General features: G+C 47.6%; 1 protein-coding gene across 1 annotated transcript in view; it reads left to right on the forward strand.

Annotated features, from left to right (window-relative positions):
- Positions 1-23,995, forward strand: part of LOC122384347 (anoctamin-7-like) — a 44,483-nt gene that overhangs the window by 16,726 nt on the left and 3,762 nt on the right. The window contains exons 9-22 of the mRNA XM_043371679.1: positions 6,210-6,446; positions 7,813-7,920; positions 8,309-8,473; positions 11,489-11,625; positions 13,677-13,845; positions 14,272-14,440; positions 14,627-14,740; positions 14,898-15,032; positions 16,419-16,639; positions 20,440-20,635; positions 21,280-21,446; positions 22,731-22,956; positions 23,288-23,493; positions 23,707-23,849. Coding sequence (XP_043227614.1) covers positions 6,210-6,446; positions 7,813-7,920; positions 8,309-8,473; positions 11,489-11,625; positions 13,677-13,845; positions 14,272-14,440; positions 14,627-14,740; positions 14,898-15,032; positions 16,419-16,639; positions 20,440-20,635; positions 21,280-21,446; positions 22,731-22,956; positions 23,288-23,493; positions 23,707-23,849 — 2,393 coding nt within the window. The remainder of the gene's footprint in view (positions 1-6,209; positions 6,447-7,812; positions 7,921-8,308; positions 8,474-11,488; positions 11,626-13,676; positions 13,846-14,271; positions 14,441-14,626; positions 14,741-14,897; positions 15,033-16,418; positions 16,640-20,439; positions 20,636-21,279; positions 21,447-22,730; positions 22,957-23,287; positions 23,494-23,706; positions 23,850-23,995) is intronic.

Below are 23,995 nucleotides of genomic sequence, written 5' to 3' on the forward strand. Positions count from 1 at the left end.
GATTCTATTCTGCCATAGAACCGGAATCGCGCGATCGGCAGGGTCAGCGCAACAATCGACATTTCAAACTTCAGAATAATCCTCGTTCAAACCGACTTTGATGAAAACCACAGACGATGGCATAATAAATAGACGCAAAGGACTGAGGAGTGCTGGCATCCAGACCGGTTAATGAGGTGGGAACATAGTACACCTAGGATCAGGCGCCATTGATTGCAGCATTTGTCTTCTAGACCGACAGTGAATCGCATAAGATAATATATAGGAGATATGATGCACGACACTAAAAGCAAAGCTTCTCCAAAGTTTTGTGAAAGCCAATGCCAATTCAAAGACGTCCGTCTATCGTAAAAGCAAATATATTAAGTTGCGTGTTTTCTTAACTTGAATGAATGATATTCTGGGATACCAATTCCTTTTCCCGACTTCCGATTGGCCCTTTCGGCGCGAGATCGAGACATTCGACATACGGTTCTGTTGCCGCCAGCCGATCAGGCATAACAAAGAGCTCGTTGTTTTTCCATCAGTCGGTCGTCAGAGGCAGTAGCCGCCGACGCCGGCACGGAACCTTCTCTGATTAGTCGCCGCGCACGCGGACGGCTGTTTTGGTAGCGCCCTCTCCTCTCTCTCTCTCTCTCTCTCTCTCTCTCTCTCTCTCTCTCTCTCTCTCTCTCTCTCTCTCTCTCTCTCTCTCTCTCTCTCTCTCTCTCTCTCCGTCTCTCTCTCCCTCTTCATCTATCTCTTTCTCCCTCTCTCTTTCTCTCTCTCTCTCTTTCTCTCTTTCTCTCTTTCTCTTTCTCTCTCTCTCTCTCTCTCCTCTCTCTCTCTCTCCCACTCTCCGGGCTAAAGACGCTGCGCCCCGGAGTGTTTGCAGAGCCGCCCGGGATCTGTTCTGGATGTCAGTCCCACGATGCTGTGTCAATCTAATATCGGAGAACGCCGTCAGGGTCAACTGCACATTCACTGACCGGGGAGCTCTCCTGATTCTCCCGGCTCACCACCCGTATCGAGCTCCGGCTCAGGATCCAGCTCTGCCCTGAGGCGCCAGTTCCTACTACTTGAGTATCTTTCCGGGGAATAATTTCAGCGCCCGGAGCCCCGCGCCTATTCGAATGACGGACGGTTTGGCTGTGCGCCTTAGTCGGGCGGTCCCGATGTCCGGTGCCGGCCGCTGGAGCTCTCCGAGGCGGCTGCACGGCGCGGCGCGCGTCTCCCGGGGTGGGATGGCACCGGGCCAGCGGCGCGCCGGTCCCGCCAGCTCCCCTGTTGTCCAGTCGGGACCGGGTCGGTCGGTGGGTAGGCGCTGCTCTGCGCCTATCGACCGCGCCACGCCGGCCGCGGCGCGCCGCACTGCCGGCCGAACGGTGCGTGCTGGCCGACAGAGCGGTCAGATCTGCGACAGATGGGTCCTCTCTGATAGCAGAGGACAGCTGTCCGCCGGCTGAGATCCTCGCTGATGTCCACCAGCCGAATCATATCTGACGTCGGGTGACCTGTCTAACATCCGACGGCGGATGCTCTGTCTTGTTTTTTTTCTTTAGGCCTCTCTCATGTCGGCTGTCTCATTTCCCATTTCTCATGCTTCTGTCTCATGTCCGACGGCTGATATCCTGTCTGATGTCAGAGGAAGAATGTCCGCTTCTCCGGTTCTGTCTCATGTCCAACGGCTGAGTCAGATGTCTGAAGGATGTGTCCTGTTTGTTGGTGGCTGGGCGATATTCCACGTATGCCTCTTGACACCTGATGTAGAGAAGTACGACGCCTCATGGTTAGATACGTGCTAAGATTTCCTGCTGATGTCAATCCCAGATGTATGAGAAGAACGGATCCTGTCTAGCGTCCATGTCTGAATTTAGCTGAGTTTGGCACAGATTGATGTGTGGGCTGATTTCCAAGGCCCAAGTCTGATTGCTAAGGCGTTGTTGGAGGTTCCGATAGTCCGAGGTCTGGTTGCTGGCGTTTGGAGGTCAATACATGTTTCTTGTCTACTGGATTACCTACATGATTCTTGCGCCATACGGCGCAGCTGTATGCTGCATTTGTGCTTACCTAACATCCGATGTCTGAAATACGTCTTATCACATTGCTGTTTTTCTAGTGTCCAAGGTTTTTATGTCGTATGGTGTCTAATATCTGGCGTATCTTTTCGATGGCTGCTGCTCACGACCGATATTTGTTCTACCGTCTTCTAACATCAGATATCTAATATTTGAGGTGTTTTGACAGCTGGAGGTCCTCCCGCCGCACGAACAACAGTTTAATTAAAAAACATTTTAAACGAGCAGTGTCAAGGCCTCCGAATTCCACCGTCCATTTTCCACGGTCTATTTTCACTTCACTTTCAGTCGCCGTTGTGGAACCGCCATTTCTCCTCGGCATGCCAGCACATTCAGTCGAGCTGTCCTCGGTCAGCGTCTACCAAATCGCCCTCATATCTCTGCTGACCTTTGGTCGGAAGGTTGGACTGTGGGCGGCCGTTGTGTACTGCATGAAGTCGGGGGCGGCTAATGGCCAGTCTGGGTGCGACTATAGGGCGGGACAGGGACCTGGGTAGCGGCGTTGGACTAGGATGGGACTATAGGGTGGGTCGGAGGTGGGACAGTGGGACTAGGATGGGTTTCAGTGAAAAAAGGAACTGAGAAGCTTGTAGGAACTAGGAAGGTGGACGGAGCTCAACGTCTGGCAAAGATAACAGCCGGAAGCTGTTCGGACTGTGTTTGTGTGTTTATCCTGTGCGTCGCATTGAGCTGCTTCTGGATTCGAAAGGATGCTAAAATGCTAAAATGGCTCACATTGTGTAAAAAGTTATGGGAAATTATACAAAACTGGAACAATATGCTGCGTGAAGCGATAATTATTGCGACGTAGGTATACGCGCTGCAAAGTATTGCATAAAGTAAATATTGCATGATGTTAATTCAGTGCATGAGAGGGATTATGCCTAAAAAATAGTGAACACTAGAGCGACCTATTATTCTTGTTCATATTCGCGAGTTGCACGCAAGGGAATTAATGATAAGTGCTTATTTGCGTGACATGATGTCTGAAGTTGTGGGCTTGATGTTTGATCGCCCATGATACGTTGATGGGCAGCTATGTGCAATAATTGTGCAATGTGCATTGTGTATGCCAGCGTACTTCAACATTAACATGCCCTCTTCCTAAATTGCATGACATACCTATATTTGCTAGGTTCAGCATATGCTTTCCATATCACCTCCCCAAACCTCGGAAGCGATCAAGCATCGCGACATTTCAGTAGATTGTGGCCTCCACACACGTGCATGTAATGCCTGATTTCTCGCACTTTCTACATAACTTGACAGTCTTGCGTCCTTTGCGATGGTCAATGCTAGATCAATCGGTCAGTGGCCTTTTCCGGTGACCGTTTCACACATCGTACGGCCGTTCAGCGTCCCGTTCCAAGTCAGAGGTCCATGCCCCGCTCGGTCACCTCTGGGAGTCATCTGTCGGCCCTCCAATGAAGGCGACTGTCCCGGCGGCCCCGTCAGGGTGTCAGCAATCGGAAGAGCCTGAAGTGAGCGGAGGATTCTATACTCTACAGGGGTCTTCAATGATGGTCGCTGACTGACGTGCAAAAGCTGTGGCACTGACCGGCCGTCTCACTGGCTGGCAAATACCACCAGAAGCCGTCAGTGATTTTCAGTGCCGACCGATGTCCTTGGTACACCAGACGCTGGTCCATCAGCAGCGAACACCAGGGAACCATTGCAATGAAAAGTTATTTCATTTGTTGCCATATCTGTGACAGGCACTGCCAGCTATCATCCGTCACTATAAATAGTCCACGGTCATCTTATGTGACGCTCAGTGAACTCCAGTGACTTTACTTGGCAGTAAATGCCCACAGTGACCATCGGTAACCCTTAGTGACCATCAGTAACCTTCAGTTACCACCGCTGACCACTGAGTTGGTACTGACTATACTGACCACTGGCCGCTGACTACTGACCAGTGACCAGTGACCAGTGACCAGTGACCAGTGACCAGTGACCAGTGGCCAGTAGCCAGTGGCCAGTGACCAGTGACCACTGGTCGCTGACCACTGACCAGTGACCACTGACCAGTGACCACTGGTCAGTGACTGCAGTGACCAGTGAACAGTGCCGGTATATGAGCGGCGCGTGGGAGACCGACCCCCGCCGCGGACATCAGGCACGGTTTATGGTCGCGTCTCAGTGGGCGGGGGCCACTCGGCTGATGCAGTGCCTCTTAGACGCCAGCACGCAGCCGAGACACTCGTTGAAATGCTGATGCAGGCATTTTCCAGTCTAAGAACTCCCGGTGGAGCGCTTCAGCAAGTTAGGGAAGGAAAAATGGAGCTGAACTTTGTGAAGAGTTCAAGAGGCTTATTTTTCATACTTTTTGTTTTATCTTGTAAAGCACTGTTCGCTCGCACGCAGCCTGCTGCCTCATGCTGACAACAAAGAGACAGGGAAGTTTTTAGTTACGTTTTAAGTATATACGTGCCGGCATGGGATATCGCATAAAAGATCTATTTCAAAGAACTCCTTAGCAGAGAATCACCATACAAAATGAAGAGAAATTGTTCTAAGAAAATGGTTTCATCATTGTCAAGGTGTGCCATTAACGAGTTAGTTTGGATGAAAAAAAACGGATGAATTTAGGTCAGACCGTATCTTTCATTGACCTCATTGGCACAGGCAATAAATGATTCCACGAAATGCGTTTTTTATTAGCTGATTTTTTTCAGTAGTCTTAGCTCATTCAGGAGCACCAGCCCTGTCAGGTGTGACCTCTTGTATGGACCTACCTATAGACGGAGCTGTTGTTTTGCACGCTGCCGTGGCTGCGTGAGCTGCATATCGGTGGCGTCCAGCCGTCAGGACGCATTAGAGAAAGTGGGGTGGCGGTATCCCGCCGTTACACTGCCGTGATCAGTGCGGGCGGCCGTGGAAAACAGTGCACCGGTGCTGCCGCGTTAGGAGCCCGTAGAGCCAGGGATAGGGAAACACTCGACTGGATAGGGTGAGATGGAAATAAACATTTAAATGTCAGTCAAACGCATGTTTCCTGTGTCAGAAATTTTGTAAATTGACTATTGAAATGCTACCTAAAATAATAAAAAAGTAAACAAAACTTTCCTTATTTTTCATATTGTTGTATTTTCCTCCATTGCAAATTGCAATCGTTTGTTTTACAGCGCGGCTTAGCTATATCACAATCTAGACTGAGCTGAAGTAAATTGTTTCCTCGTTCTGCTTGTCGATGCGTTGGAACACATTTCGTTGTTTTTTATTTGCGAACGATGGGCGTGCCAGTCGGGGTGGAACCAATTTCGCGGCAGGTATCACGCAGCAGGCATCACGCGGCATCACGCGGCTGATCTGAACGGAGCTGCGAGTGCCGTTGGGCGAGGCAGGCCGCTGACACATTTCATGAATGCGCGAGCCCATTGGAAAACGGATGGCTTCTTTGATTACCTTTTCCGAAGGCAGTCTCCTCCGTCTCGCCTACGAAGTTTGATGCTTAGGGTTACCGATAAATGGAATTGTGCACTTCAGTTCTTGCGCTGACTGTGGAAAACCTGCATGGATAACATCGAGGGCTCTATACAGCTACACACGAAACCACAATACCTACGAAGCAGGCAAACAAACAAAAACCAAGCAAACACCCACTGCTCCAAAGTAATCGTAGTGAAGCATCGAGAGACCAGCTGTTGACAAGTGACACTAAGCTTGTGGTTGTTGCGAAGTTTAAAACACCACGACCACTGCATCTCCATCATCGTTATCATGATGGCTGACCGGCCTCCAATGTTAACTCACTCTCTAGATTTATTCTTACCGTCGACTGAGGACTGAGCTGTGCGAAATAGAGCCGTCACTGCCAACACTGGACGGCAAGCCTGACTCGGAGATGCCAGGCTTCCCGAAGTCGGTTATCACAAGACCGTGTTAAGTTTACGATTTTATATTTTTCTTGCAAAAATTTCAGTGGTCTATATTTTAGCTTTGTTTGTCCAAAACACACCGCAATGCCTGTTGTTGGAAATAACCAAAAGTCGGCGGTAGCACAAAAAGTGACATCAGAATAGAGCAAATATCTTTTAAGTTTTCAATTTTTCTATTTCAAACAGGTTCTGTAACAAACAGGTTTTCTATTTCCTGCCCTGCCTGCGCTTCTATAGCACAGGCAATGACCAAACTCCCCTCATTCCTCAGAACCAAAACAATGAGTACCACATCGAGCGACGGAAGGACGCGCAGCTGCCGGCTGAGATCGACAGCTGCTTCTTCCGGGACGGTAAGCGTCGGATCGACTACATCCTGGTGTACGAGGACACCACCATCCAGGGGAAGGTGCGCGGCAGGCTGGCCGAGAAACGCTTCCTCAAACAGGAGGCATGGCGCGGCCGGTTCAGGGCCAACCTTCGCAAGGCCGGCCTTCAGATGGAGGAGGTGAGAAGCCCGTTCAGGCGGCTGAGGAAGCCGTATGAGTCCACGTTATTGCGTTATGATCTTATGAGAAATTGTGGCTGCTGGTTATGTACGACGTTTTCAGTATGCTGTTGAAAGACGCGCGTAATATCATTATTATTTTAAGTATATCATAGGGCAATGGGCATTGTTGTATGCAAATAAAGTCAGCTAACCACTACACTTTCAAGCTCAATTGTTTTTGATCGAGGATCTTGTCATTTATGTTAAATCAGTAGACATGTTTCATGAATCTTGCCAGCAATCCTTTTCACGCCGTATAATTATGTATGTATATCGTTATATGTTGGATACTTTCACCTTTTACGTTTCCAGAGCGTGTTAACCCTCGCATGTGTAGGGGGGGGGGGTCGGATGGACCCCCCCATGGTTTTTCGCGAATAACTCGCGTAAAAAGCGGCCGATCGCGACGAAACTTTCAGTACCCTCGCATTGATCAATTTTACACCTACCCTGAAAATTTCATGACCCTGACCCAAATGACCTTTGACCTGTGACCTCTTTTCCGAGACCATGTTTGGCTGGAATCGCGATTTCGCGTATGTCGGCTCGCACTAGCCGCGTGTTTGCAAGCTTTTCGTGGTTTCAAACGTTCAAACATGTGATTTGATGTTACTCCCGTGTGTGTCAAGGTCACCTGAAGGTCAGGTCAGGTCATTGACCTTTGGTGACCTCAGGTGACCTCGGGTCACTTTTTCGAGTTTTACATGTTTCTAGGCTAGTTTTTGGAGCTGAATTCGAATTTAGCAACCATTTGAACATTTACGAAGTAGTTTTGGTGACTTCGTAACATGTTACGAAGCTGTCAGAGGCGGTTGACACGTACTACGAATACCCGTCACGACGCCTACTGGTTGACCTGACCTGACCTGACCCGACCTGGTCTAAATGCTTCAAGACATCATCTGTGATCAAAACTAACACGATATTCGTGATCAGCACCCCGAAAAACCCCTTAGCAGCCACACTTTACGACTTTCTAACAGGTCCCGATTTTCCCGACTTTGGGTCATTGACCTGACCTGGAAGGTCAACCAATGACCTAGGACCTTAAAATTGGGTATCATCGGCTTCCTCTCGACACGGGCAACACGCTCGTTTTTTCCGCGAAGCTCTAGCTCGATCAGGGGCCAAACGGCAAGGGGGGGTCCAACCGACCCCCCCCCCCCCTACACATTAGAAGCTGGCAAACGCCGCACACATGCGAGGGTTAAATAATTGCAATACTTTGAATGAATCGTTTTGGTGAGCATCAAAATAAAAGAAGAACAGATTTTATTCAGAATTGGACTAAATAACAACGGAGGGTGATGACATTTTGCTACAGGAAATCGTTCCCGGTCCGAAGAAAACCATTTATTTTATCAAGCTGCACGCGCCGTGGGACGTGCTCTGCACCTGGGCAGAGGAGCTGAAGATGCGGGCACCTCTTCAGGTGAGTCTCTGCGTCTGTCGGCTCCCGGGCACCACATCGCCAGCGGGCAGTGTTTTGACATAATGGCCCGTCGTTCGACGGGTGCAGTTCGGTTTACAGCTCGGTCCCATCACCCCCACAAATCCAGAGAGTGCCGCCGGAGGTAATTAGTTCCCAGAATAGTTCACCAGCCCGCGAATAAAGCGTCCCTCGTCGACAGTTAATGACATCGTCGTTCATGATTTCACAAACCATTTGTTCCCCAACACCCTAGGAGATGACAAGAGCCCGTACCTATCTCTCTGACCCTTCTCCTCAGGAAAACGTACGATACATCTGCCCAGACCAACTCCCCTCATCCCCCTACTCTGTCCTCTGACCTCTGTTATCCTGTCCTCTTTCCTGGAAGCCACTCTTCCACATGGTCCGGGAGCGAATCACGCCGAGAAAGTCGATCGGGCCTCAGTACCTGGATGGCTTCCTTGACTCCGTCACCAGAATGAACGTGGAAGACCAGCTTCAGATGAGCGCCACCCAGATGAGCCCCAAAATGGAACTGTTCATCGCCCGCATAGTGAGTGGCCAATATCGCGGCAGACCCGGTCTACAAATAGCCTGGTTAGGAGAGATATAGAGCGCGAGCTTAGCGAGAGCGTCCCCACTCGGCTAACAAACACTCCGATAAGGAATCGCTGGTGTTCGAGCCAAATCCCATCTGAAATGCCGTTCACGTTGTGCTGTGCTGCCTTTGAACGGAATCGGAAGTCAAATACTGTGCCGATGCTCGATTTACAACAAAAATGGCATAAAAAATGACCCAGAATACGGGTTATATGTTAAATACACCGCGGCACACCCCAAAGCTTTTACGGGCACATGAAGTGGACTAGTAAGACCATAATCTGCTCTTTTTCTCCATCAGGCCAGATAAAAAGCCTATAAGAAGATAAACGGGCCCTGCTTATAGAGCTTCATGATTGAGGAGGCCTCTTGGCTCTCCACATCATGTGATGATATATAAAGCGTCGACGATAGGAAAGCTTCCGTGCGAGGATATCACCAATCAGCCCGAGTAGGGAGTATGCTGTACCGCTCAGCACGGGTGCATTGCGGGACAGTCTATACTTCAGTGGTCTGACGGCGGCGGACGGCCGCGGCCGGCCGAGAGACGAGCTATCGGCACGCCTTCAGGCTGTGAAATTAGCTAGTGGCCAGTTTGAGGGCAAACTAAGCCCATGGTAATTACTGTGGTTCTAAGAGCGTTTGATTTTCTATCCATGTTGAGGTTCAAATGCGGTGTAGTGGTTTCTCATGGGTTATAATTGAATTTATGCCAGTCAAAACAGTGCTCATTTGTGGTTCGCAAATCAAAGGAATCGACAAATCTATCATTTCTTTTAGTTATCTTTTCCCCTTGTTACCCAAGAACAGCTGTTGATGTTCACACAAAGATAAGTGCCGAGTGTTGTAGATTAGCCCCTGAACAGCACTGATGTCACTTTAACTCCCTTCCACGCCACACAACTGAACCAAGCTTACTTCACCTCACTGATTCAAACCCCAGCCAGCAAAGCATCACGAAGTGAACTGAGAACCAGAAGCACAGCATCGAAACATTTTGTCTTCCATTTTATTTTTATTGCTATTCTTTCAAGTGCTTCTGTTCTTCTTCACTTGGTGATGCCGAGCTGCGCTGAACTTCACGTAGCAACTATACCTATCGACCACCACCATCACCATGCTTCTGTACGCGCCGCGGCGCTGTGCCGCGCGCCGGCCTCTGGCGTCTCGGTCCCGATCACCGTAGCTGGCTTTTCTCTGTCTGTGCCTCTTGCGCCTGTGTCAGAAAAAGGACGCCCGGACGGGTACTGATGTGAGTAGCTCCCGGCCGGGCCCGGCCGTCCTTACCTAGCGGCACGCGCTCTCCGGCAGCAACTCGCACGCGGCTGCGTCGACTAGCACCAGTGCAGGGTCTGTGTATAGCCCGCCCTCTCCATCCGCTCGGTTGTAACCCGATTGTTACCTGCCCTCCGAGTGAAGCACAGTATATAGTGTATACTGGCACACCGTACGGATGTATGTATGTCGGATAAAAAGTTTCGAAGGTGATTTTTGATACGTTTGCCAAGTTCGCGGCAGGCGCTGTGCATGCTTTTCTCCAAGTTCAAAGTGTTTTCCATTCTCCAGCGTGGCTATTTCTTCAAATCGAAGTTTTTAATCGAAGTAGCATCACCAAATCCAAGGTTTTTAGCAATGAGAATGGGTTTCATTTTAATATTCTAGCATACCATTCTAGCTCCTTCTCAAAGGAGTACTATTGAAACCAATAATTTTTTGAAATGATATCTATTTGGAAACAAAGTATTTTTGCATTTTTGATATTGCCCTACAACCAACACCCTGCACGTTCAGTTTAACGCATGATAAAACACCCTCAGAACGTTTAAAGTTTTCCTAACCATACTTCTCTTCAACAGAGCAACATTGACATTTATCTACGTTACATTTGTCGATTTGCTACATTTTACGTTATTGTTGACAGGATTTAAAGGATTAATAAGTTATTTTAACTTAATACTAACCAAAGAAGATGTAGGTAAACCAATTTAAAGGTCATGATAGCTGATATGATTTGCTTGAATCTCGGCAGGTCGTGTCGCAAAACGGACAACTTGCAAAGTCTTGTATATTATGGAATTTATGTAATAGCTCTGCACACCAAGTACGCTATTCAATTTGATATTTTTTGTAGAGTTATATGCTTGTTTAATGTGATGTTTATGGTACCCCGAAGGAACCATTTGGCTTATCGGATGGATAAGGATACATAATACATATATCACGAAAGAGATTTTATTTGCAGTCTCACAGATAACAGTAGTACAGTATTTAACCCTCGTTCTTTATATTAAAACAAGCGACATGCGACGCTTGAATCTGCAACGCGAAAGTGATCGCAATGAGCCATAACTTATCTAAAAAATTATAATGAAAACTAAACGTTCCGTTAATTCATTGTCTAAACCGGTCCATTGGCGTGGAATTGTCTATATTTTTTTCTTTCTTTCTTTACCTGTTTACTGTTTATGCATGTGTGACTCGACGGTCATATGTAAATTCATAGGCTAGCATTTATATTGACCATAGTATTGTAGGCCTGTGTGTTTGTGTGTTGATGTGTGTATGTATGTGTGTTGATGAGTGTTTGTATGCGTGCGCATAGTGTATACTCACTGTAGAGGTATGTGTGTGCGTGTGCGTGTCAGTATCAGCGCTCGTGTTGCTCTCTGTCCGTGCCTGCGGGAGTTCCGATAACGTGCCTGGCGGCAATCAGGCGGCCCAGATCAATAACCAGTGTCGACGAAAAGGTGGTATCAGCGAGTCATTTCAGCCAATGCAGCGCCACATTAGTAGTCGCCTCAGAGTGCCTTCCAAAGTCCCCGCTGAAAGTGGTCTGTTCAGTTGGTGATCAGCGCAGCGTTGCCCTGCTAATGCTGCTATCAGCGGTGTCGCGCCGCCAGCAGCCGGCACTGAATTCACCCAATCTCTGCATGAGTGTCTAACTCTCCGCCGTTGTCGCCGCGCGCAGGTCAGACCGAACATGCCGCACAACTGGTCCGAGTGGGTGCTCAAGAAGCTGCACATCCCCAACGTCATGCAGCAAGACGTCCCCAACAAGCCGGTCGAGTATTTCACCTGCCCCTTCAAGAAAGCCAAGCTAGACAAGTGAGTCGGAAACCTTGCAGAGTTGCTGAGCCAACACTCGTCTGTTTCAGTAATGGGCCCGCCAGGGCATTGTCAGCGCAGAGCTCCATAAAGAACTGTTACCACTGTGACCTTTTGCTGCCGTATTATATTCCCGTTATTGACGCAGTCTGGCCTTGCACAAACGGTTGCCACAGTTCCCTTGCGCTATTTGGTCTATGACAGTTGGTGACTATTTGTTTCCCTTTTACCGTTCCATGACTTTCTCTCGTTTCTTGTCTTTCTCCATGACCGATTTTCTACCTCCCACCAGTTCTCTCTCTCTCTCTCTCTCTCTCTCTCTCTCTCTCTCTCTCTCTCTCTCTCTCTCTCTCTCTCTCTCTCTCTCTCTCTCTCTCTCTCTCTCTCTCTCTCTCTCTCTCTCTCTCTCTCTCTCTCTCTCCCTCTCCTCTCTCTCTCTCTCTCTCTCTCTCTCTCTCTCCCCTCTCCCTCTCTCTCTCTCTCTCTCTCTCCCTCTCTCTCTCTCTCTCTCTCTCTCTCTCTCTCTCTCTCTCGGTCTCTGGTAATTGACGTGGACCGGCATCTGGCGGCGCCAGCCGGCCCTGGTCCCTTTCCTCCATATACGGCCGGCCTCTGATAAATGCCCCGAGGCCATCCGCCGTGACCGGCTGCCGGTGACCGTCACACAAAGGCCAGACGGGCGCGGTGGCAGCGCCCGCGGCCACAGAACGGCGGTGGCCTCCGTCCGCTCCCCGCTGCACCATAGTTCCGATGGACCCCATCCCCTCACCCGGATACACTGCTGATGGACAGCCTCTACCTTGAAGAGGGTCACAGGCGACAGGCGCACTGGCCAAACCCGCTCAAAATGGAACTTTTTAGTTATTATTATTGCCTTTATTTTCATTATTGATGAAACTAAGAAGGATTAAATTTTCTACCCTTTTCACCTGTTGTTGGCGGGTAAAGTTAAATTTTATTTGCATTCTTGTATTTAAAAGCAAAATACCTTATGGACGTGAAATAGAAATAAGTGGTCGAAGCGCGAGAAGAGACGGGTGATGTAACAATCATTCAGCATAGGAACAAAAACGCACACACGTAGCAGCCTGTCATATCAAGACAATATTTTATCAGAAAATAACCATTATAAATGCTGTGGACATAGGCCTAGCGTATTCTGAGACCTGCTATATCATATAAACCTAGTTACTGGAATATTCTGATGTCACTTTAGTTTATCCGTGTATCTGGTTGCAAGAAATGTTTAAAGGGACTATCCCACCTTTAACATGGGGTTTGAGTTGAGATAGCCAAGTTTGCGGCGAGGTTCAGAAACCACTATCTATCTAGGTTGCAACCCCCGCGGCCTCTTGGTGTTGAAGAAATTCGTTCCCTTCATTTGAAAATGGGCCTTGTACAGCCCACCGCTAAAGTAATGTAGGGTTTTACCAATCTCAACGGTTGGCTTTGACTGGCGATTGTTTAATGCGGAGTGATCGAAAAGAAGATGTCAATAGCTTAAGTTGCAGCTGCAAGGGTGACGATACCTATAAGCTACATTCAAAGTTTCATTGTAGTCTGGCTAATCGTTCCTAAGCTTCAGAAGCAGAACATACCCATGACTGAAACCCCACATTACTTCTGCTGTGGACTGTACAAGGCCTTATCTTCAACATGTAGCGACCGATAGCGTGACGTCACCTCGTTTAGTCATTCTGATTTAAATGGGTTTGTTCGTTGAAAAATCGCTTAAAACTTGGTCTGAACTTTGTTGTGGTGCCTACAGAGTAAAAAGAATCAGCTTTATGACAGTAATGTGGCCTGGGGAAGGAGGTAATTTTGGGCTGTGACGTCACATATTTGAAAGTTTGTGTTTGGAATATGGGAAGCCTATGATGTTTAATGAAAAATAAATGCCAGAACCGTGTTCCTGGTCATCCAATCTATAACGTCGGGCACAATTTAACTGGTTTTAACAACATTTTAGAAGGTGGGATAGTCCCTTTAAAGTGAAGAGTCTCATAATAATCTCATTGTTTCACATCATTACATGCATTGTTCTCCGTTAGGTTTCTGGGCAGCGAGGACCAGGACAACTACTTTTCGACCGGTCAGCGGATCCGAATCGTGTACGAGATCCTGGCCACGTCCGTGTTCGGCAAACGGAAGCAGGGCGAAGTGGGCATCGAGCGTCTGGTGGACGAGGGCACCTACAACGCCGCCTTTCCGCTGCATGACGTAAGCCATCTGTCCGCGGCCGATCGGCACCATCCATCGATCCCGACTGATTGTCACGGGAGGCGTGAGGTGGCTGCGAAAGAAGCTGTCCCGGCGCGGGTGTATGTGGGTTGATATTTCTTCGGACGGTGGAGGCTGTCAGTGGATAAGATGGGGGGGGGGGATGGATGAGTCCTGTTTTACGGCTTATCGAAATAAACCAGAGCAGCAAGTCTGTTACATTTCTAAGTGTTATCATCTAATCGTTTGTAATTTAAATGCTGCCTGTCTTCAAAATCATGTTTTATTTCACCAAAGAAAAAAAAACAATAATAGCACTTTGGAATTAATCCTAATTTCCTCAAAATGCCTTTATCTTTCATCACCAAAACAGCAAATCTGTCCATCTTCTGCCCCTCACACTCGTCAGTACTGGCGTGATTTCAGGGCGACTTCAAGGTCCCTAAGGACCCGGACCTCGACCACAGCCGCCTGAACGCCCGTCAAATACTGCACGAGTACTGGGGGCGGTACTCGCGGTGGTACAAGTACCAGCCGCTCGACCATATCCGAGAGTACTTTGGCGAGAAGATCGGCATCTACTTCGCCTGGCTAGGTACCTAAGCAATGATTGATGATATTTCAGCGCTGGCTCTCATCTGTTAGTTTTCTTTTCTGTTATTTTTCTTTTACTTTAGTGACAGTTTTCTCGAGTACAACGCATTATATAATATATACATTTGTGCAGCTGTGGCGTTTTGACGATTACGTTTTGAACTGACATTGTATCCGTCTGCGGCAGGTTTTTACACTGGCTGGCTGCTGCCTGCCGCTGTGATAGGGTTACTGGTGTTTATGTACGGTGTCATCACCATAAATCGAAACGATGTGGCGAACGAAATATGTGATAACCCAGGTGAGTCTTGTTTTGACAGACTTTCATGCTTTTGTCATGTGTAGTTTCAGTATGTTTTTATATCGATAAATACCTAAACGTTTAAACCAGTTATTCTTTTGACCTGCTGGCTGGTTGCGGTAATTATTTATGACAATTCCACTCGGCCTCTGTGCAGGCCAGTTCAAGATGTGTCCGCTGTGTGATTACTGCAACTACTGGTACTTGGACACCATCTGCGCCTACGCCAAGATTGCCTACCTGTTCGACCACCCAGGAACTGTGTTCTACAGCGTGTTCGTCTCGTTCTGGGGTGAGTGCATCGCTGGACTATAACTTCGCTTACTAGTTACTACCTACACTTTACTCAGCCAGCGACAGACGTCACCTAGCCTTCCCACAGCCATCATTTATCCCATAATCGCTTCAGCTTTGCTTGGCTTCACCTGAAACTCTACCAGTTTTAATAACCTAACCACTAACCAGTTTTAAATATCAATCTTGATTTCCGATCTTCGATAGCGACATCGCTGATTCACCTGACAGCGGCAGCTCTATATAAACAATGCCCACTGTGACATGGCCTATACGGACCGCCCCGGACGGTATGGTGGTGTGGTCGGTGCGCCTCGGTCGCAGGTGTGTCGCACAGGTGGCTCTGTTTCTCCGGAGCAGATAACGGCCGACCACAGCTGGGCGACGACACCTGTGGGTCACAGACCACCCCCGGCAGTCGCCACTTGTCCATAGCGCTCGCGGAACTGGCACAGCGGGACACTGGCCGTGGAGAGAGAGAGAGAGAGAGAGAGAGAGAGAGAGAGAGAGAGAGAGAGAGAGAGAGAGAGAGAGAGAGAGAGAGAGAGAGAGAGAGAGGGAGAGAGAGAGGTGGGGGAGGGAGAGGGAGAGTGATGTTGTATCATGATGCATCATGCAGTGAATGATCCCTTTAGCTCGCGAGTTGCTGCTTCACCGGGTTTTCTCTCATTCACATCCCTTTGCGATATCCAATAAAAAAATAATGTAATAGCGTCCGTCCAGCTTTCAGTGCATTCTTTATCAAGCTTCCGCATGATGTACAAGTTGCATCAGGCTCCAAAGGTCGACCATCAATGACGCTAGATTGGCCAGAAGTTCGTCTGTCTGCCGGCCTCGAAAATATTGCCATTTATATTTGCCGAAGATATTTGCTAACCTTGAAGACATTGTTCACACCATTCGTGTCGAAAGGGAGTTTGGAAGCAATATTTAAGTAGTTTTACTTTAAATGACCTTGTTATAAATCAGCGAAACTTTTTAAATGCCTAGGCCTCCGGTCAGCTGTCTCGCGTACTACCTATTTTCCGTTCTTTTAACCATTATCTGGCCGTGTGTAAAGTCTTCTTTTCCTTTACCTACATAGTATAACCATTCTCTGATGATCATCTTGTGTTCCGTTTGATTGTTCTCAGACATAGCTAACGTACCTAGCATAGTTGTGTAGCTCGGCACCGGGCTCTTTTATCAGAAAGGGGAGGACCATGTCCAGAATGATCTTTTCGTTGCAGATCAAACTGGCTGGTGGTATCAACTATCAATGGCTGCAGCTGAAAAGAAGACCCTGAGTCCTTCCCTCTCACCCATCCCGTTTCTTACATGAAGCAGCGACCATTCAGCCCCAGCTGTTCAATCTCTGATCTAGCCGTTTCCCCGTGACCTGCAGCGGTGACGTTCCTCGAGTACTGGAAGCGCAAGTGTGCCACGCTCTCCCACCACTGGGACTGCATGGACTACCAGGAGGAGGAGGAGCGGCCGCGGCCCGACTTCGCCGCGCGCGCACCCGCCTACGGCAAGAACCCCATCACGGGCCAGCGCGAGCCCACCTTCCCCCATGGCGTGAGGTTGAAGCGGATCGCTGCCGGCGCCGGCATCATCGTGCTCATGGTGAGAGCCTGCCGCCGCGAAGGGGGTAGGCCGGCAGCGTAGGCGCCAATCTTAAATGCAGAACCACGCATAATACAAACGTAGATGTTCATTGTATAGTGAGAAGACGTGGCTCGGTAATCTCGTCATGAATGAGAAAAGTAAATCAGGCGAACGAAATATTTAAAACCACACATTTTTACTCAATGACCAATGGTCAATGCTCGGGAAGGCTCGCACAAATGCACACATTCGCATATACACTTGTTACATAATTTTTTGATGGACCACAAACTATGCCAAAAGCTCATATTACCTGTTTTGTCTCAGACCGGGGGATGATAGAATTGCTATCCTCCCTGATAGTGTTGACTCATAGGAAACTTTCAATTGTGGTTTATTTGAGAGTGCTATGGTGACGAGAAGATACCGAAATGTATGGGTACGTGGCTCTGTGTTTCAGGGACAGTAATTTACCGTGCAATTTCAGCCCAGCCGATTCGTTGAATTGTGTGTTAAATTTTCACAAAAGTAATCTCAAACGTGTTACAGCTTTGAAAAGTCTGCACTCGGCAACAGTTCTATGCTGTATAGTTATTAAAGCGTCACGGTCTTATTGATCTAACACTATTTTTACACCTGCATCGCGTGCGACTTCGAACGCTATGTCTTCGCTTCGGCCGCTGCAGACTAAAGCGGCCGCATAAAGAATTCAGACCATCTGAGGCCTGTTTCACTAAAAACTTGCTATTACAAGTGTTTGAACTTTACAATTCATAAGTATTTTTGCAAACTATGTAAAATCGGGTTTCACTAAACTTCATCACCAGCGGCACCTCCGATAAAAAGAGTTGGTAAATAAACTTGTAAACAATAAAATTGTTTTTAATCAAGAACTTTACCATGTTACAGATATTGCTTCTTTTTATCAAACTATGTCTAGTTTTCATGTCAGAAATTACAGGAATAAATTAAAAATAATGATGCTGTTTCTGAGTGGTATAAATGATAGTTCACAATATCTTATTATTGAATGAAAATAGCACGTAAAAAACATTTGACAGCAGAAGACTGTTGAATGCAATTATGGCGCGCGAATGACAAAACATGACGATATTTATTTATTGCTCGTAGCTGGTTCGTAGGGAATGTGCTAAGTGAAAAAGAGCATATAATGACTCAGAATATCATATTTGTTTTAAATAATTGATTGCTTTGCATCATTGCACAAAAAGTATCAAAATTCCGAACGTCAGGACCACTGGAATTTCAGGTTTGTAATTACGATGTTTTCTTTCAAGTTTTTGGTCTTCGTGAAACAGAAAGTTTGCGATTCCCGTGTTTTCTAGCAAACTTTTTCTTGTAAAAAAGTTTGCAAATTTTAAACTCAAAATTCATGCCCGAAGGTTTCGTGAAATCCAAATTTCAAATGTTGGTAATTATTTCTTTTAAACTCAAGTTTTTTCTTTGTAATTACACACTTTATTTGTTAGTGAAACAGGCCTCAGACATAACTGTGCTGCTTGTTGTACCACTGTCCTGTCTAGCACACATCGATTGGAGTGCATTCTGCATGGAGCCGATTCTCGCATCACGCTTTAAATGGACCCTCCCACCTTAACATTAGATTTGAGTTGAGATAGCCAAAATGGGGTCCCTGGCTCACAATTACCGGTTTCGGCACTCACAACATCGAGAAATGCCTTAAATCGGAAATATTGAATTTCAAAATTGCAGCATTTTGATTCAGAGGGGCTAATGCATAGGAATACCCCTCTGAATGTGTGACGTCATCGCAGATATCTAACGATTTTTAAATGTTTGACTAAAACGTTTTGTAGCACGCGGTGGTATATGCTGCTTTGCGCGCAGCAAATGCCGCACTTTCAAATAAAGTCGCTAGGAACAGCGGAGATCCCAAAAAGTAAACAAAAGTATAAGTCTAATATCTTGAAAACCAGTGAATATTTTTCGATGAAATTTGGTAGATATTCGTTTTTGCTCTTTCTGAACCGAGCGACATCACTTTCATGCCAATTCATTAACTTTTTTGAAGGTGGGAGGGTCCCTTTAAGCAGGGTTTTGCGCCCGACTCCTGAGTCGTTTCAATTTGGAATACTCGTATATGTGGTAAATCAAATTTAATATGACGAAGATCACATATAAAAACAAGGAAGGTATAATACGAGTACGCTTTGTTGATTGCTTATTTGGATGAAAATGATTTTTTTCCCAAACATTTAGGTTAGGTACATACATAAATACTTATACCCGGACCGTGTGAAGATGCATGACAAATGTTATGGAGCTTTTGTTGATGCTCGTTATATCGATTTTTAAATCACATTTGATGCGATGTTGCATTGCCCTGATTCAGTTGAACTGGCGGTTGAGACGTGCCGCCGACCGGTGCAGTCCGCCTGGCTGTCCCCCGGAGCGGTGGCCACTTGACCGGGCCCGCCGGTCGACCGCAATCGATCGCTGCTCCTCTGGGACCCAGAATAGTGAACAACTTGACCGAAATTTTGATGAGCGCCGCCACCTTTTCAAAGTTCACAACGACTTCTCGCCGCTTGGACAACCCAAAAGTTGTCTCCACTGACAGACCTGCTAACTTGGTCAGTCAAAAATTGCACAACTCAATCCCCCGAGTTTCGCACAGACAAATCAGGAACAAAGCCGACACATTAACCCTCGCCCTGGCAGGGGGGGGGGTCGATGCGACCCCCCCCCTAAGGTTTTTCGAAGATAGCGTAAAAACGGCGGCGCGCAGCGCCGCCAAATTTGGCACAGCCTATGGGGCAACCTTTTTACATATGACCTGAAAATTTCAGGTCCAGGTGACCTTGGGTCAGGTCACCAGGTCAGAAAAACCGGTACAAGGTCATGGTCAAACTTCAATTATCTTTATGCACCTGTCCAACTCACAGTTTTCGACTGATTTCCTTCAAACTTTCAGGATGTGCTAAGTTCACCGAGTTGTATAACATATATTCCGGGTTTTTTGAGGTCACTGACCTGAGGTCAGTTAGAGGTCATTACGTCGTAATGTTAAGCCTATGGGAAAATACTAAATTCGGAAAATACTGGAGATATCCGCTTCGTTTTATCACTTTTGTGCTTTGAAACCACGGTACTTAACAGCAGGACACTTGGTGCTTCTTTGTTTGGTGTACTTATCCATGGGTCAGGTCAAATGAGGTCAACTGAGGTCAAATGACGTTTTTGCCAATAACTTGGCACATAATGACGCTAAAGCTTAAAAAATGGTATCATTGTGTTCCTGGTGATCAGCCGAATCAAAGGATATGCGATATGATGCAATTTGGTTAATTTGAACTTGATTTATTAATTTAAGTTTACTTAAAATTTAAGAAAAACTTTAAGTACACTTAAGCAAGCTAAAAAGTATATCATTCGACGCGCCTTGACGTGCTGAGTTCACTGGTGCTTTTCTTTTTGCTCTATCTTAATTAGATCAAAAGTTATAGGCGAAAAACTTTTGACCTGTTTTTAGCGAAATTTTTACATTTATACCCCCCAAAACCCCCCTAAATATTGACCTAGAGCAACCAAATTTGCACAGGGGCGAGAACTCCGGGGGGCCCACCTACCTACCAAATTTGGTGTTTCTAGGTGCCATAGGAGCCAATCGCGAGGGGGGGGGGGTCGCATCGACCCCCCCCCCCCCTGCCAGGCCGTGTTATGAAAAATGCCCTGCCAGGGCGAGGGTTAATAATTCAAACCAAGTTCCACCTCATCAATCATCAGCCCGTCTATCTCCACTGCTGACACGCTAAATGTCGTCTTTTTCCCGGCAGATGTCACTGGTAATCATCTTCATCGTGGCCGTCATCATCTACCGGGTGCTGGTCTCGATCCCGCTCTTCCAGAACCCGACGTTCCGCTCGCAGGCGCAGGCCATCAGCTCGCTATCGGGCGCCATCGTCAACTTGATCCTCATCATGTGCATGGGCCGCGTGTACGAGAAGCTCGCCTACCGGCTCACCGTCTGGGGTGCGTGACGTCAGCGGGGGGACTGGTGATGACGTCATCGGGTGCTGACCGGGGCGCGTGGGCGCGGCACAACGGCGGGCGAGCGGTAGAGAGGGGCTTTGTCGGACGCGACGCTTTGTCGAAGGATCTGCCGCCGAATGCGGAGCTCTGTCAGCGATTTTTGGAACGGCTGAGTCGCTGATCATTTTCCGCGCTAGTTCCCGGATGGAATCATTATCAATAATAGGAAATATATTTTAGATTATTGAAAATTGATTTGATTTTAGTTTTCTGTGTACGTTAAAATTAAATGGAATGCCTTTCGGCATTGTATGATAACAATGGAGTAGTTCGAAATTTATTTTTGGAGGTACTTAACCTTCCTCAACTGCCTTTAAAAACTAACGCCATGTAAACACTGTGGTATAACGCGACCGTTCGCATAGAAGTTCGCATAGAGTAACATTAATCGTGTGGCGTCGTCGTGGCCCGACGTGCTTAGCAATGCCCAATGCCTGGTTACATGGGTTAATTGATGAACGATAACGCCCGTGCTATTTGTATATCAACTGGTGCTTTCAGAGCTTAGATCCCCTCAAACGCCACTAACATGTCCTTGCTTTAGGTATTGGCCTTCCAGCTAACAACCCCGCTTCGCTTTCCAGAGATGCACCGGACCCAGAGCGAGTTCGAGGATAACCTGACATTCAAAGTGTTTGTCTTCCAATTCATCAACTTTTATTCATCCATCTTCTACATCGCCTTTTTCAAGGGTCGCTTCGTGGGCTACCCGGGCCACTACAACCATATCCTCGGGCTGCGAAACGAAGACGTGAGTGAGAAAAATTATCTGTTCCGTCTCTGTCAGTCGGAATTTATCCGACTTTTCATTTGAACTTTAGTCGATACGATATACGGGCCTTAATGTGAAAATAGACAGTTTTGGTCGTTCTTGGACCCAGCATCGTCATAATTTTAAAGATCGTATGATGCTACTCTCTCCAGGAAAGACGCGTGCCTGCTCATAATGTTGTGGTGGATCGGAATTATGGAAAACGCCTGAATGTATGCTGTGCCGCAACGCTTGCACAAATCATATTACGTTAGGCAAACACCTTGCACGATTAAGTTGAAAAATGTTACTATTATTTATTTAATAATGTAAAAAGAAACATCCGTAACAAGGCCTTCTGCGCAGTGTTCGCTGATAATCGTATCGAATCCGTCCTCTGATGGCGTTTTTACGCAGCTTCTATGAACGTCGCTTTTGCCACAAATAACGGAGCAAGAAGCCTGACACGGCGATCAAAGAGCCGCTTATTACCAAATTTAGCACCATTTTGAAGACCTTGTTAGCGCTTCTGCCAGTCCGGAATTCGGTGCAGAGCGCCGTTCGGGGGCCGGGGTTCCGGCTCGGCGGCGGTCGTGTTTCTTACCGACCGCGGACCTTGGGACCGACCGCGGCTCTGGCCGCAGAGCCGACTCGCAGGCTAATTCGATCACGCCCCTGCCCTAATGAGATAGCGGGATGAGGAACGGCCGTCGCGCGCGGCAGCAGACGTCCTGCTCTTCCACTCTCCCTCCCATCACACTCCTGCCACTCTGCCTACTACATCAGGCCGTCGGTTATAACTTACATATATCTTGAGACGCACGTGCCACAAGGGACGTCCTGCGTGCTTATCTAACGGGGAAACCAATAGTAGCTTTTGAGTGAACACTAAACAAGGTTAACGGCAAAAGTTAACTCATAAAGCAATACATCAGTCACCCGTTTGCTGCGTTTATACGCATAGGCAACGTTTAGTGTGCAGCGTGCATAATTGCCCGTTTAGCGTCGTATGCCACTTATCCATTTACTTGGACAAGGACATTGCGTGCTGGAAGTCCAGGATGCATGTCAGGTAACGTAGCAGATCATTAGTCTGAGGAATCGAGCACAACGTGCTGTAGAAAATAAATTTTGCGCAAGGAGGGTAACAAAGAATGTCTTATAGCAACTCTTAAGAAGGTTAAGTCACTCGTATTAAAAGTCCCACCCTCAACTCAAATGGATTTCAAATGGCAATCAGAGCAGCCATCGCTCGTGAGCTGACCATGAGGCGCGGCTCCCCAGTGCGCCGCAGGCGGCTGCCTGGTGGAGTTGGCACAGCAGTTGGCGGTCATCATGATCGGCAAACAGATGGTCAACAACGCCCAGGAGATCATCCTGCCCAAGCTGAAGGCCTTCTGGCAGAACCGCGGCGTCAAGGGCATGAGCGGCGCGTGCAGCAAGACCCGCTGGGAGGAGGACTACCAGCTCATCGACTCCGAGGGCCTCTTCCAGGAGTACCTGGAAATGGGTACGCTACTTTAGGCTTTGAGAGAGTGTATGACTTTTCGGCTTTGGGTAGTTGAAGCCCTGAACTTCGTAGTTTAGTACAGAGAAACACTTTTTTGCTTTTGATGTAGACGGCATGCCTTGAAATCAGAAACAACAGAGTACCTACCGATAATTGTTCTGGAGGTGGCATATGGACATACCTATTTTGCGTAAATTATTGCATGTGCCGTACAGTAATCGCATTAAAATCATGTCTTGCAATTACGATCTTATTAAAGTGTTTTCCTCCAGCTCTGCAAAATGCGCATGTCGTCAAATCAAAACGCTTCGTCACCCACTTCCACACACAGTGCTTCAGTTCGGCTTCATCACCATTTTCGTGGCGGCGTTCCCGCTGGCGCCGCTGTTCGCGCTGCTCAACAACTGGGTGGAGATCCGGCTGGACGCGCAAAAGTTCCTCTGCGAGACGCGCCGGCCGGTCCCCGAGCGGTGCGCCAACATCGGCATCTGGTTCACCATCCTCGAGACGCTGGCCCACCTCGCCGTCATCAGCAATGTGAGATAGCCGACCGATCTGTGTGGGGGCAAATATATTCTTTTTACGTTCCAAAATTTTCATTTTATGCTAGATCATGGGATATTCTGAATTGCAGAGCAGAGATTGCAGAGCGATCTCTTCCATAAAGTGCATTAGATTAGAGTCATTTTTATCATTTGTTGACGTTGATTCCTGTCTGGTGATGTCGTTGCAACATGTCTGGCATTGCAGGCCTTCTTGATTGCCTTCACGTCCGAGTTCCTGCCCAAGATGCTGTATCAGTACGAGATGCACTGGCACCTGGAGGGCTACGTCAACTTCACCATGGCGTACGCACCCAACAGCTCGGACCCCGACGTCAAGGGCGACTGCAGGTAAATACTAAACGGCATCGCATTTTCAGCTACGTTGGTAGGAGATGGCGTTCTAACTATGTAACTTATGGGAGTTAAATTAAAGTGCATGGTTTTGAATGAAATGATGTGATCATGCAGAAGTGTCCTAGAAAGTCAGTAGTCAT

Source organism: Amphibalanus amphitrite, unplaced genomic scaffold (genome assembly GCF_019059575.1).
Source record: "Amphibalanus amphitrite isolate SeventyFive unplaced genomic scaffold, NRLGWU_Aamphi_draft 000187F_arrow, whole genome shotgun sequence".
Lineage (NCBI taxonomy): Eukaryota > Metazoa > Arthropoda > Thecostraca > Balanomorpha > Balanidae > Amphibalanus > Amphibalanus amphitrite.